At 32.7% G+C, this 15254-nt stretch overlaps 1 protein-coding gene across 2 annotated transcripts in view; it reads left to right on the forward strand.

Moving 5' to 3' along the window:
* LOC139517031 (gephyrin-like) overlaps positions 1-15254 on the forward strand; it is a 124047-nt gene that overhangs the window by 94240 nt on the left and 14553 nt on the right. For both annotated transcript variants that reach the window (XM_071307619.1, XM_071307620.1), the window contains 3 exons: positions 2698-2819; positions 3289-3376; positions 4658-4731. In XM_071307619.1, the coding sequence (XP_071163720.1) occupies positions 2698-2819; positions 3289-3376; positions 4658-4731 (284 nt within the window). The remainder of the gene's footprint in view (positions 1-2697; positions 2820-3288; positions 3377-4657; positions 4732-15254) is intronic.

The raw sequence follows: 15254 nt of genomic DNA on the forward strand, positions 1-15254 counted from the left end.
TAATTTTAAAATAGGGATCAGTGCATCTGTTTCAGGCATAATTTTAAATTCAACTGTTGTTGTAACGAAAATTTGTTATCTTCAAGTTTATTATCAATTTTGTGCATATGACTAGTCTATGTAAACATTTCATTTTCTAGTCTTTTCTCTGCTTGAAGGAAAATTAACTGTTGCTCCACTGTACCAAGTAAGGAAGAGCGTTTAGCACCAGAAACCATGCCACATTTTGTATGTGTATTTCCCATATTAGGAGCCTGTAATACAGTTGTTGTCGCTTGTTGCTGTATATCATATTTGGTTTTCGTTTATTGTTTTTGCACATAAATCAGATCGTTAGTTTTCTCGTTTAAATTGTTTTTTTTTCAATTTCAATTTTCAATCCGTGGTGCTAGACTAGCTTTATGTTGAAGTCCGTACACTGACCTATATATGTTCACCTATATGTCATTTTGTCTTTGGTGGAGAGTTGTCTCATCTTTAATCTTACCACATCTTCCTATTTTTACATTTACTCAAAATATTTGTTGAAAATCATGTCCTTTTGTTTTTTTTTAAGTTATGCTCTACTTAATTTTAAGAAAAGAATCGATAATGTATTTATGGAAGGTTTTAGTTTTATTTGAGGCATTTTACTAGACAGGGAGTGTTAGGTTTTTTACATTTCGAGTGGTAATTTGATTGGATAAGAAGATCGTTTTGGACAAATATATCCAACGAGACCAAAACCATCAATTGTTTTTATGTTTATTTCCTAGACATCAATATTTTGTACTAGTATTGGAGACAATTATAAACAGTCAAACCGATACGAAAATAAAAAGGTTAAATTCCTACAGCTATTATCAATTAATGAATGTATTAAATAGTACAAGGCCACAGTTTTAGAATAGACTAATGAATGTTTTCTTTCTATATGTAATAGAAAGTGCACAGCTGTTTTATCTTAATTATTATAGATACCCTGTCATTTGTCCGTATCTATTTTTATCAAGAAAAAGATGTCCTACGCTAATTTCTTTTTGAGTAATTGTTCTAATAATTATTATTGCCACTTGTCAATAGGGAATTCTGTACGTATGACTCCTTACTTAACAGAAACCAATGTATTACATATATGCTAAATAGAATTGTGTAATTGGAATACGAACACTGTATGAGGGAGTTGCAAAATTTTGGTTTCATTTTAATGACATGATTTCTAAACTTCAATTGTAAAACTGAATGTCATTACTTGCACTGATTTTTGAGCGGGGATTATATACCTACAAGAACTGATAGTCTATCCGCAGTCTACCCGATGGTAGTAGTAAACATATGTATGACACTTTGCTCAGTATTACAAGTAAAATACTTATCAGATTCTTTCGTAAAATGTTAATAGTTTGTAATACCGAACAGTTTTTTTTTTTTTTATCTAACTGGAACTGTGCACCTATATGTTTGCTTTTGATTTTAACACAGCTCTTCTTAATAACTACAGTAGTTTACCCCTATTTTAACAATTTGACCTACTATGTCTGTTTTGTTCACGCATCGTTGTAAATATAATGGAATTTGATGCTACTGTAATACAAGTGAGAGGTTTAGCGCTATAAAACCTGGTTCAATCCACCATTTTCTACATTTGAAAATGCCTGTACCAAGTCACCAATATGACAGTTGTTGTCCATTCGTTTGATGTGTTTTATGATTTGAGTTTGCCATTTGATTAAGGACTTTCCGTTTTGAATTTTCCTCGGAGTTCAGTATTTTTGTGATTTTACTTTTTACCAATGTCAAATCCCGTTAATCGGTTACAATAAGATAAGGATCTAACCCTTTAATGGTGGTAATTTTAAGCAATACTGTATGTGTTTTTCTATTATCTTAAAACTATAAAAGACAGATAGACATCTTGAATAAAAAAGGTTTCAATAAAACAATATCTACAATAATTTAAAGGAGTAGGTTCAGTAAGACCCCTTTTTGGCCCCAAAATATAGCAGTTTAACAAAATTGTTAAAATGTAAACTTTTAGTTATTTATTGGAAAGAAGAATGTTTGTGCTACATAAATATGGGCTGTTTTTGACAATACAATGCACATATATTGGGTACTAGCATCATTAAGTTCATGCTAAATTACTGAAATCTTCACAATTTTAGCATTTTAGGTAAATTTTAGACGGTTTCTGTCTTAAATGAATGTGGCCGCATTTGTGTTCATTCACAATATTGATATGTAAGCTGTATTTGATGATAATACATAACATATATAAAGGTTGAGGATGAACACGGATGCGGCCACTTTTATTTTTAACAAAAACCATCTGAAAAGTGACATTTTTTTGGCATATTTGAACTTGAAATTTGAGGCAAAATCGGCCCTTACCGGACTTACTCCATTTCACAGAAATGATTCTCCTGAAATAACAAATTATTTTGGCACAAAACTTAAGTAGATATAAAGAAACTGTTTATAGTAATTGATCGGCAATACAATGTCAAGAAACATAATTTTTGTGAGTCAGTGTGCTTCTTCACAAGGAATGATTTTTTTATGACCCTAAACAAGGAATTAATATATACGTTTCAAATTTAGGTAGTAAAAACTAAATACTTTTACAATAATTATGATGTTTTGTTCATCCGTAAACAATTTTTATGGCGTGCTGATAGTGCACCTAAAATTAAACATTTTGTTTCCATATCACTGTAGCTAATAGAACCAGACGAACCTTTACGAGAGGGTAAAATACGAGATTCAAACAAGACCACATTGATGACACAACTTGAAGAATATGGATATCCTGTTGTAGACCTGAAAGTTGCTAAAGATACGTATGTATATAATATAGGAAAATATATACAGACTCTTGAGTGCATCATGTCTGAATTTTTCGTGTTACATATTCAGCCTGATTGAAATTCAAAACTTTTGAAATCAGAAATTTGGAGCCGATATTGACATAATTCATATCGGTTTATAGAGGTTACTTGTTAAGACTTTGCCATGGATAAACTCATAGATATCAGGATAATACTTGGGTACGCCAGACGAGCGTTTTCACTACAAAAGAATCATCAATGACACTCGAATAAAAAAAGTATCAGAGAAGCTGACATAGTGAACCACTATACACCCCCGCTTATTGATTGATTTGAGGTTAAATGAAAGATATCTATAGGGTATCACTGTATTTAAATTTCTGTTGTTTTATATGCATGTGTCGTTTTTGATTATTTATTTAAATCCGATAAGATCCAAATACATAATCTTGAAACATAATCTGTAGTATTACTTTTGCAGTCCTACATCTCTTCTCACTGTGTTAAAGATTGGCTTAGAGAAAACAGATGTCATTATATCAACTGGAGGTGTATCAATGGGAGAAAAGGTGTGTACTCAAAGTTCCTTCATTATTTTATAAATCGTCCTGTCGATGTCTCTTGCTATTTGCTGTCCATGTTTTGAGTAATAATGCTTTTTTATAGTATGAAAACGTATATCGGCCTAACGAGTGAATATATTTTATAATTTTTTATTGTTAAATATAAAATTGTGTTTCGTGAAATAAGGTTTGGTAGTAAAACCATTACATAAACTTCATTGGGTATTGTTAATGTTTAAAAGGAAAATAACAATAGTGCTACTGTTTAGCCCCTTGAATTAGGAACTTGAAATAAATTAAATATATAAAATGACAAAATGTTTACAAGACACAAGTTTGTCTCTAACATTTCTCAAAAGCTCATACACTCAAACGAAAGCAATATCCCTTATTAATTTAACGAATTAAATGACCTAATTCCTACATATTATATACAGCTGATCATGGCAATATCAGTACTCCTGCTCAATCACCTAAAACAAAAATGGTATTGCATTGCCTTTTCACAATGTGTAAAGAATATAGTTTCTATGTATGTAACTTTGAACTGCCATTGTTATATTATAGTTCGTTTCTATTTGTGTTGCATTTTAATGTTTCTGTTGTGGCGTTGTTCTCCTCTTAAATTTGATGTGTTTCCCTCAGTTTTTGTTTGTAACCCGGATTTCTTTTATGTCAATCGATTTATGAATTTCGAACACCGGTATACTACTGTTGCCTTTATTTAAATCCAAAAAGTTTGAATGCCTAAATAAATATGATAAGTTTTTGATTTGAAAACCAAAACGTTCAAATAATTGCGACAAATCCTACTTATGTATATGCCTTTGTTTTAGACATAACTTTCCTGTTTCGAATGATTTTCAACCTGATAAAAGTTCAAACTGTTGTTTTATATGATTTAAAGCACGTAGCACTTTAGTATAACTCTTCTAAAATTTTCTATAGTATCATATTAAAGAAATGATTATAATGTTTTAACCAAAACAATTAAACATATTACAGTTTTCTCTATTTTATGTATTCCTGTGACTATTCAAGTTTGGGTGTGAAAAGGTGATAACTGGTGCAGAAAAGTTTTAACAGGGTTATGTTTTGTCATGCTTTTTTGCTATAACTGTTTTAAACTAACTGACCAGGTAATATGATATGGATAAACAGTAAATAGTATGATTTAAACATCTGTACCCCTGACTTCGTCTGTAATATCCAATGGATAATCCAGATTTGTTATGATGGGTTTACACAACAAACTTATGATGGCATATTCCTTTGTTATTACAACAGGATTTACTGAAGAGTGTTTTACAGACAGACTTAAAAGCTGATATTCATTTTGGAAGAGTCTTTATGAAACCGGGGTAAGTAGTGTTAATCTGTTTAGTGACAGCTGTAAGATGTATCAATAATGATTTTGAACTTGTGATAGAAATGATGCATATTATTCCTCTTTGATTGAGTTGTCATGTTGTTACATGTAGATAGGCCTTCAGATACTTTTCGAAGATTTGAATATAAAAGATTGAAATTTTAATATATAAATATTGAAGATAAGAAAACATAATGAATTATTATGTGTTAAACTACAAAGTGTTTTCTTGATGTTTCGACCTATTTTGGATGCTTCTTTACTATGACCTTGATCTGAAAGTATATAATACAACGATAATTAAATACTACAACTGCATAACATAACATTTAAAATGATATAACTTTTCAATCAATTAATTTTGTTTATTGCACTATTGTAATTCATCAACGTATGTAACTTCCAGATGTTTACCCGAATTTGTTTTGACTGATTCATCTTAAAAACGTTTTAATAACAGATATTCGAAATTTCATATGTGTACATATTGCTTCTTATTTTACATGATTACTTATAATTTGATCGTTAAAACATTAAATAAATTTAAAGATCATCTTATTTGATTAACGTTTCAATAAATTGATATTTAAAATGCTCTATGTATATGTCATTGCAACTAAAAATAAATATGTTATTGATCATTATAAAAATGAAAATTGAGCATTTGTCCTTAAAAGTTAACATTTCAGTAGTAGATATCGAAATTGTATATGTACATGTTTATATATTTCTGTTCATTTCATCTGAAAACTAATATTTTGATCACTAGAAAACATAGAAATTGAGAATTCATTATTAAACATTAAATGAGGATTACACACAAAGTTGACATCACAATCAAGTTACAATTTTGTTGTTGTTTCAAACATTAATGAAAGCATTTGCTAATAGAGTTTGGATTAATTCTGTCAAAATAAGCTTAAGAAATACTTGCTGATGTGGTATTGACTTTTGAGTGAATAACTCAGTCTCATTTGTAAAAACAAAATTACGGAAACTCCGAGGAAAATTGAATTCGAAATTCCTTTATTAAATGGCAAACTCAAAAGCTCAAACAAATTAAACGAATGGAAAACAACTGTACATGTGTCATATGTATCCGTATTCGTGCTAACTTCAATTTGACATTAAACTGGGGATTGAGTAGCATGTCCTAAGCATATTTCTTTATTAAATATATTAAAAAGGGAAACAAGGTAGTATGCGGGAATACCTCCTTTGTTAGCTCACCTGGCCAAAAGGGCCAAGTGAGCTTTTCTCATCACTTGGCGTCCGGCGTCGTCCGGCGTCCGTCGTCGTTAACCTTTACAAAAATCTTCTCGTCTGAAACTACTGGGCCAAATTCAACCAAACTTGGCCACAATCATTATTGGGATATCTAGTTTAAAAAATGTGTTCGGTGACCCGGCCAACAAACCAAGGTGGACGCCATGGCTAAAAATAGAACATAGGGGTAAAATGTAGAATTTGGCTAATAACTCTGAAACCAAAGCATTTAGAGCAAATCTGACAAAGCAGTTGAATTGTTTATCAAGTCAATATCTATTTGCCCTGTAATTTTCAGATGAATTTGACAACTGCTTGTAACTGCTTGTAATCTCACAATTGGTAATTTTTAAAGAAATTTTGCCAATTCGGTTATTATCTTGAATACTAATATGAGGCAGGCATTACCTGTAAATGGGAACGAAGTTTGTTTAATTAAATTATTTTTTTTGTAACTTAAATATTTGTTAAATAAAATAGAAACGGAAATACCGTAACGTTTCCGATTTTGGTTCTGTTATTAGGGATCTTACTTGTGACGTTATTTAAGTAATGACGTCATGTTTAATGTAAACAAAGAAACGCGATGCATCAGGTAACGTTTATTCATACCAAAGACAAAGAACGATTAATAAAAATGAAATATTAGTATTGTGTTCCTTGAGTTCCTATATTTTACTAGACTAATCAAAGTCTCACGACAACAAGACTGGAAGAAGGAAGTAGAGTTATGTGTTCTGCGCAGATCCGGAAATTAAAAAACACGACAAAAAAAAAATTGAACGATTTTGAGTTCATTAGTACAATGAAAAATTCGGGAAATTGTCCCGATTTTTTTTAATTTTTATTATTGAATTTTCTACTGTAATAGGGGACTTCGTCCACATATTATAGATAGAGATAAACTGTAAACAACAATAATGTTTAGCAAAGTAAGATCTACAAATAAGTCAAGATGACCAAAATGGTCAGTTGACTCCTTAAGGAGTTTTTGCCCTTTATAGTCAATTTTTTAAATTTTTCATTAATTTGGTAAATTTTTGTAAATTTTAACAAAATATTTTCCTCTTTAACGAAAGGGCCAAGTTTATTATAGATAGAAAAAATTGTAAGTAGCAAGAATATTCAGTAAACACAATTTTGTCATGAATCCATCTGTGTAATTTGTTTAATATGCACATAGACCAATGTGAGCGACACAGGCTCTGAAGAGCCTCTAGTTTTAAATGTTTCAAAGGTAAAACGATGATTAACATATTATTTTAATATAAGACATAAATCAAACAAAGCTAATAAAATCGTCATTATATAATGGCACGTGTATGTCTGTGCATTTAATATGAGGCAGGCATTACCTGTGAATTGGGACGAAGTTTGTTTAAATTAATTTTTGTAACTTAAATATTTGTAAAAAAAAGAAACGGAAATACCGTAACGTTTCCGATTTTGGTTCTGTTGTTAGGGATTTTACTTGTGACGTTATTTAAGTTATGACGTCATGTTCAATGTTAACAAAGAAACGCAATGCATCAGGTAACGTCTATTCATACCAAAGACAAAGAATGATTAAAAATAAAATATATTAGTATTGTGTTCCTTGAGTTCTTATATTTTACTAGACTAATCAAAATCTCACGACAACAAGACCGGAAGAAGGAAGTAGAGTTATGTGTTCTGCGCAGATTCGGAAATTAAAAAAACCGACAAAAAAAAATTGAACGATTTTGAGTTCATTAGTACAATGAAAAATTCGGGAAATTTTCCCGATTTTTTTTTTTTTTTTTTTTTGTTATTGAATTTTCTACTGTAATAGGGGACTTCGTACCCATCTATGATACTAAAATTACGAGGTCCAATTTGTCAGCCGTCATCGCGTAAAAACGACGAATCAAAGAATTCAACTTTATATACAACTAATATAGTACAAAGGTGTAGATTAAAAAATACACCACTCCAGACCCTTTTGTTTTCCACGTAATTTATAATGCCAATAATTAGGAAGTTCCGGGTCGAGTCCGATACCGATACCAATAGTATAATCACCTGTTACATATAACCTTATCTGTACGTTCCGCATCTGACAGGCGCACCACCAAACGGTGTATTCAGGATTAATATGCTATATCACGGTGGGTATGGTTGTCCTGCGAGAGAATGTTCTGTGCTGGTGATTCGGTCCTGACGGGTGCTGGTGATCAATGAAAAAATGTAAACAAAGACGAAAATTATGATTTTTGACGTTTTCACTCATAAAAAATTGAAAAAAACAGTTGAGATTTTTCAATTTTGTTTCTTATGGGTTCATATGTAAAGCATTAAAAAGTTGACCCTCTAAACTGTTTCAGTAAGCGTAACACAAAAATGCTCATTTTCAGAAAATCTCGAACTGAAAAAATAAAACAAAAATGCTCATAGAGTCCGCTTTCTATACCGCAATCCACACGACAAAACTATTTTGTGAAAAAACATTTCAATTTATTAAAATTTAGCATTTTTTCAATTTATTCATGTCCTGATACTGTGCTGGTGGGTCCTGTCATTGTGCTGGTGGGTCCTGTCATTGTGCTGGTGGGTCCTGTCATTGTGCTGGTGGGTCCTGATACGGTGCTGGTGATTTTGGATAAGAAGTTGCTCATATTTGAAACAAATGTTACAAAATCAATAAAATTGGGCAGATAATTATTGTCAATAGGATCTATGACTCCTATTTTAGCTCTTGTGCATCCATTTAGCTGTTTAATATGTGTTTTCAAATGATCGTTACTTATATTACACAATTACATAACAGGGCAACCTCTTTCGTCCAATATCAGATAACAATATATACTATCTGAAATAAAAATAGTTTTATTAAGATATTAAATGGCCCCCTTACATTGATGCTTCAACAATGATCAAAGCCCATGCTGCATAGACATGTTTGTTAGCGCTCCGCATACACCTCCCTTCTTACTCAACCCCCCCCCCCCCCCCCCCCCCCCCCCCCATTTCCTCCTTCATTGTTACAGTGGTGTAGCAACACAACAATTTATCACAAAAATAATAACACAAAGACACACATTATTGAACAACACATGCTCACAGGTACTGAAAGCTAGTTCAAAGCCGCATTTTCAACTAATAGATAAAACATGTTCTCATATGCAAAAATCTCAATCGTGTCGATTAAAAAAGTCTCAAAACTTAAGTTCACATTTTAATGTTTGATTAAGCAGAACTTTAATTAAAAGTGTGCAGTGAATCTTGTGCTCACAAAAGTTACTGTCATAATTATGTTTACATAAGACTTATAAAGGAATTAAGAAGGTACCAAGAAATATTTTACAGTTCAATTTAATGATCATGAATGGAAGGAAATGGTACGGAAGTTTACATAGGACAAAAAGAAATTGATAGTATTTTTTGGCGAAAGACTTAAACGCTTCTTTGCATTATATAGTAAAACTCTTCTTTAAAAGCATGCAAAAAATAACTTTGATTGACTTGCTTGCTATGTTTGCTCCAAGGATATTTTCAAACAATAGGTAGGCGGAGTTTCAATACATACTGGGATTTGATTGGACAAATACAAACTGACAGGAATTGAAGTTAATGTTTATTGTCCAAACAAATTCTAGTATATAGTAAACATACTACTTACCTGTCGTTTACAACCATCCAAACAATCATAGCAAGCAATTTAAACAAGGTTTGCTTTGCATGTATTTATAGAAGAGCTGTAAATTCTAAAAAAAAAATCTTGTTGTCGTAGATGGTTAAATCCTCAACAAAATATCATTAACTTTGTTGGAACGAATAAAGGTTTTAAATCAAATTTTCGTGGACTTTTTAGCTTCCACCCTGACGAGGCATGTTAGCTGTTCGTATGCTGTTGCACATGACGCACCGCAACTTTCACATTTCCATCTTCTTTTCTGAAATATTTTACCCAGCTCATACTTGACAGGATTGTTATTCTAGTAAAAGGTGTAACCAATGAATTGAACACAAGTTAAAAATTCCACAATACTATATAATTCATTTTATGTGTCAATTTGTTCGAAAAAAATCGAAAAGAAGAGAGTTTTTTAATGTCATGGTTATATGTCGCTATCTAGATATATGCTTAGCATTTATTTCAGATGACATGGACTCCTCACCCAGGTGACACTGCTGCCTTTCATATCTTTATCCGTATACAATTATTTTAAAATAGATAACCAAAGGCTGCAACTCGTATTTTTGTATTTAAATGATTCGTTGTAACGAGAATATTTGTGGTGAATGGAAACTGTGAGGGTCAAAATCTTAAATTGCTTATAAATGTTGCTGGACCCAGTTTCGTTATCTGATCTGAATTTTCTAAAATGTGCAAGGTAGATAGACATTTTGATTTTTTTTACTCGGTAAGTTTGCCCCTATCGCTTGAACTTTTGCAATATTACAGCCAATTTCAATGAGTGTGTAGACAAAGGGATTACTTTGGTTATCTTGCTTGCTGAACAGAAAAGTCATTGTAAGTTATGTAAACTACCCTACTTTAAGAGTAGACTAGTCCGACAAATGACACATCTTTCTGTCTGTAGGACCAGGCTACTTCGAAAGGAGGGTACTTTACCTTACCTAAAAATGACCTCACGGTTTAGCTAACAAGCTATTTTGGAATTTTGAAATGAAAAAGCTAAGAAATCTTAGTTTTGTTAGTGTGTACTAGGTTTTCGAAAAAAAATACCTGATAACCCTTCAGACAAAAAAAATGTTGAAAATATCTTACAGATACAGCAAGTGATTCTTAATAGCTATAAGATACATTTTTCTTTTAAAATACAACTTTTAAATCTTACGGGAAAGTATTCCAAGCTTAAAACTTTCACTGTAACCTCGCTTTAACTTATCCCCCATCCCCCCCGGCCCCCCCCCCCCCCGAAAAAAAACCCAAAACAAGCAAACCCGCAATACTATTGTCTTTCTTATAGTCAGCACTCAATTGTTCACAAACAAATGTGTTTAAAGCTGCTAAAGACATATGATTCAAACGCTCAGTAATTCCTTTGTTCTATATTTTTGCTCTCCATTTTTAGCTCACCTGGCCCGAAGGGCCAAGTGAGCTTATCTCATCACTTGGCGTCCGGCGTCTGTCGTCGTCCGGCGTCGTCCGTCGTCCGTCGTCCGTCGTCGTTAACTTTTACAAAAATCTTCTCCTCTGAAACTACTGGGCCAAATTTAACCAAACTTGGCCACAATCATTATTGGGGTATCTAGTTTAAAAAATGTGTTCGGTTACCCGGCCAACCAACCAAGATGGCCGCCATGGCTAAAAATAGAACATAGGGGTCAAATGCAGTTTTTGGCTTATAACTCTGAAACCGAAGCATTTAGAGCAAATCGGACATGGGGTTAAATTGTTTATTAAGTCAAGATCTATCTGCTCTAAAATTTTCAGACGAATCGGACAACCGGTTGTTGGGTTGCTGCCCCTGAATTGGCAATTTTAAGGAAATTTTGCCGTTATATGGTTATTATCTTGAATATTATTATAGATAGAGATAAACTGTAAACAGCAATAATGTTCAGCAAAGTAAGATCTACAAATAAGTCAACATGACCGAAATGGTCAGTTGACCCATATAGGAGTTATTGCCCTTTATAGTCAATTTTTAACCATTTTTCGTAAATCTTAGTAATCTTTTACAAAAATTTTCTCCTCTGAAACCACTGGGCCAAACTTATCCAAACTTGGCCACAATTATCTTTGGGGTATCTAGTTTAAAAAATGTGTCCAGGGACCCGGCCAACCAACCAAGATGGCCGCCATGGCTAAAAATAGAACATAGGGGTAAAATGCAGTTTTTGGCTTATAACTTAAAAACCAAAGCATTAAGAGCAAATCTGACTATTAGAAAATTGTTTATCAGGTCAAAATCTATCTACCCTGAAATTTTCAGATGAATCTGACAACCTGTTGTTGGGTTGCTGCCCCTGAATTGGTAATTTTAAGGAAATTTTACTGTTTTTGGTTATTATCTTGAAAATTATTAAAGATAGAAATAAACTGTAAACAGCAATAATGTTCAGCAAAGTAAGATTTACAAATAAGTCAACATGACCGAAATGGTCAGTTGACCCATATAGGAGTTATTGCCCTTTATAGTCAATTTTTAACCATTTTTCGTAAATCTTAGTAATCTTTTACAAAAATCTTCTCCTCTGAAACTACTGGGCCAAATTAATCCAAACTTATCCACAATCATCTTTTGGGTATCTAGTTTAAAATATGTGTCCGATGACCCGGCCATCCAACCAAGATGGCCGCCATGGCTAAAAATAGAAGATAGGGGTCAAATGCAGTTTTTGGCTTATAACTCAAAAACCAAAGCCTTTAGAGCAAATCTAACACGGATAAATTGTTTATTAGGTCAAGATCTATCTGCCCTGAAATTTTCAGATAAATCGGACAACCCGTTGTTGGGTTCCTGCCCCTGAATTGGTAATTTTAAGGAAATTTTACTGTTTTTGGTTATTATCTTGAAAATTATTATAGATAGAAATAAACTGTTAAGAGCAATAATGTTAAGCAAAGTAAGATTTACAAATAAGTCAACATTACCGAAATGGTCAATTGACCCCCTAAGGAGTTATTGTCCTTTATAGTCAATTTTCAACAATTTTTATAAAATTTGTAAATTTTTACTAACATTTTCCACTGAAACTACTGGGCCAACTTCATTATAGATAGAGATAATTGTAAGCTGCAAGGATGTTCAGTAAAGTAAGATGTACAAACACATCACCATCACCAAAATACAATTTTGTCATGAATCCATCTGCTTCCTTTGTTTAATAGTCACATAGACCAAGGTGAGCGACACAGGCTCTTTAGAGCCTCTAGTTCGTAAATCTTAGTAATCTTTTAGAAAAATCTTCTCCTCTGAAACTACTGTGCCAAATTTAACCAAACGTAGCCATAATCATCATTGGGTATCTAGTTAAAAAAATGTGTCCGGTAACTCGGCCAACAAACCAAGATGGCCACCTTGGCTAAAAATAGAACATGGGGGTAAAATGCAGTTTTTGGCTTATAACTCAAAAACCAAAGCATTAAGAGCAAATCTGAGAGGAAGTAAAATTGTTGATCAGGTCACGATCTATCTGCCCTGAAATTTTCAGATGAATCGGATAATCGGTTGTTGGGTTGCTGCCCCTGAATTGGTAATTTTGAGGAAATTTTGCTGTTTTTTTGTTTTTATCTTGAATAGTATTATAGATAGAGATAAACTGTAAACAGCAATAATGTACAGCAAAGTAAGAACTAAAAATAAGTCAGTCTGACCAAAATAGTCAATTGACCCCCTAAGGAGTTATTGCCCTTCATAGTCAATTTTTAACAATTTTCTTAAAATTTGAAGATTTTCAATATCATTTTCCACAGAAAGTACTGTTATAGATAGAGATAATTGTAAGCAGCAAGAATGTTTAGTAAAGTAAGATCTACAAACACATCACCATCACCAAAACACAATTTTGTCATGAATCCATCTGTGTCCATTGTTTAATATTCACATGGACCAAGGTGAGCGACACAGGCTCTTTAGAGCCTCTAGTTATGCAAAACCTTTTACATTTTTATTTTATCGGTTATTGTTGAAGGTCGTACGATGACGTATGGTTGTTAACACATACTTTCTTTGGTTTCTTACGGAAAATTTTCCATTGACAACAAACATACCACATCATCTGCATTATATAAGTATTGTATAAATTACAACGTATTTTGGTAATCTTGCAAAATGATCGTAATCCCGAAAATCGTTAACATATTTTCTTATCTTAAAAGGGACAAGAAGGGTTCCATCAACAGGCCAATAAATAAAATTACAGTTAATTTTAAAAAAAAATTAAAAAAAATAGGTGTATTTTATCTCTCATAATAACAGTAAACAGATTCACAACAATGTCAATTTCAAGAAAGCAGACAACAGTTAAAAATTATTAGTCAATAACAATGCAGCATCAATGATCTTGAATATATGCTTCTTTTAACTAAAATATAAAGGCACAGAACCAGGACATTGGAGCACAGTACCAGGACCGTTTTTCTTATCACCAGCACAGCGTCAGGACAATTCCGTTTAACGAACTTGTACGACTTTTGCAATATAATATTGTTGTAATATACTTTGCATAGTACTTATGACGCATCAGAGAAAAATTAAGCAACAAAACAGTCGTTTTATTGCCGTTCTGATACAATGTAAACAAACCCACCAGCACAGAATCAGGACCCACCAGCACCTGACAGGACCAAATCACCAGCACAGTACGTTCTCTCGCAGGACAACCATACCCACCGTGTATATACACGGGTCATAATCACAGGGTTGACACTACTAAATTGTCAAATTGTTACCTATTGTAGTATTTTAATCCGTAAGACTTTCTAAGATAACAATACGAATACTAAAAATCTGGACTGAAAATAAGTTTCAATTTGTTAGCGGGCATGACGTAAAACAGCGAATCAAAGAATTCAACTTTATTTATAACTAATATAGGACAATGCTGTTGATTAAAAAATACTCCATTCCAGGACCTTTTGTTTTCCAAATAATTAATATTACCAATAATTGATAAGTTCCAGTTCGACGGGTTCAAACAGAAAGATTTGAAAGCAGAGAAAATTGTGTATCTTATAATCGGCATGACCGGCTTTATCAGATGACAGTACTAATACTAAGATAAGGCTTGCGCATAGTTATATACTTTAATTCAGTCCCGGACCCGCGATATCACGGGTGTGTTCTAGTATAAACATATTTACATCAGGTCATATAAACTCATACAAGAGAACATGAAATTATCATATTAGACTCATGACCGCATGTGTATATATTTGATCATCACGATTGGTAACACACGTGTTACAGAATCTGGGACAAGTGAGCTTATGCCATCACTTGGCGTCCGTCGTCGTCCGTCGTCTGTCGTCGTCTGTCGTCGTAAACTATTTCAAGAATCTTCTCCTCTGAAACCACTGGGCCAAATACTTTCAAACTTTAACTGAATGTTCCTTAGGGTATCTAATTTATAAATTGTATCCGAAGTTTTGATCTATCAACAAACATGGTCGCCATTGCTAAAAATAGAACATAGGGGTCAAATGCAGTTTTTGGCTTATAACTCAAAAACCAAAGCATTTAGAGCAAATCTGACATGGGGTAATATAGTTTATCAGGTCAAGATCTATCTGCCCTGAAATTTTCAGATGAATCA

The sequence above is a fragment of the Mytilus edulis genome, chromosome 3, assembly GCF_963676685.1.
Source record: "Mytilus edulis chromosome 3, xbMytEdul2.2, whole genome shotgun sequence".
Lineage (NCBI taxonomy): Eukaryota > Metazoa > Mollusca > Bivalvia > Mytilida > Mytilidae > Mytilus > Mytilus edulis.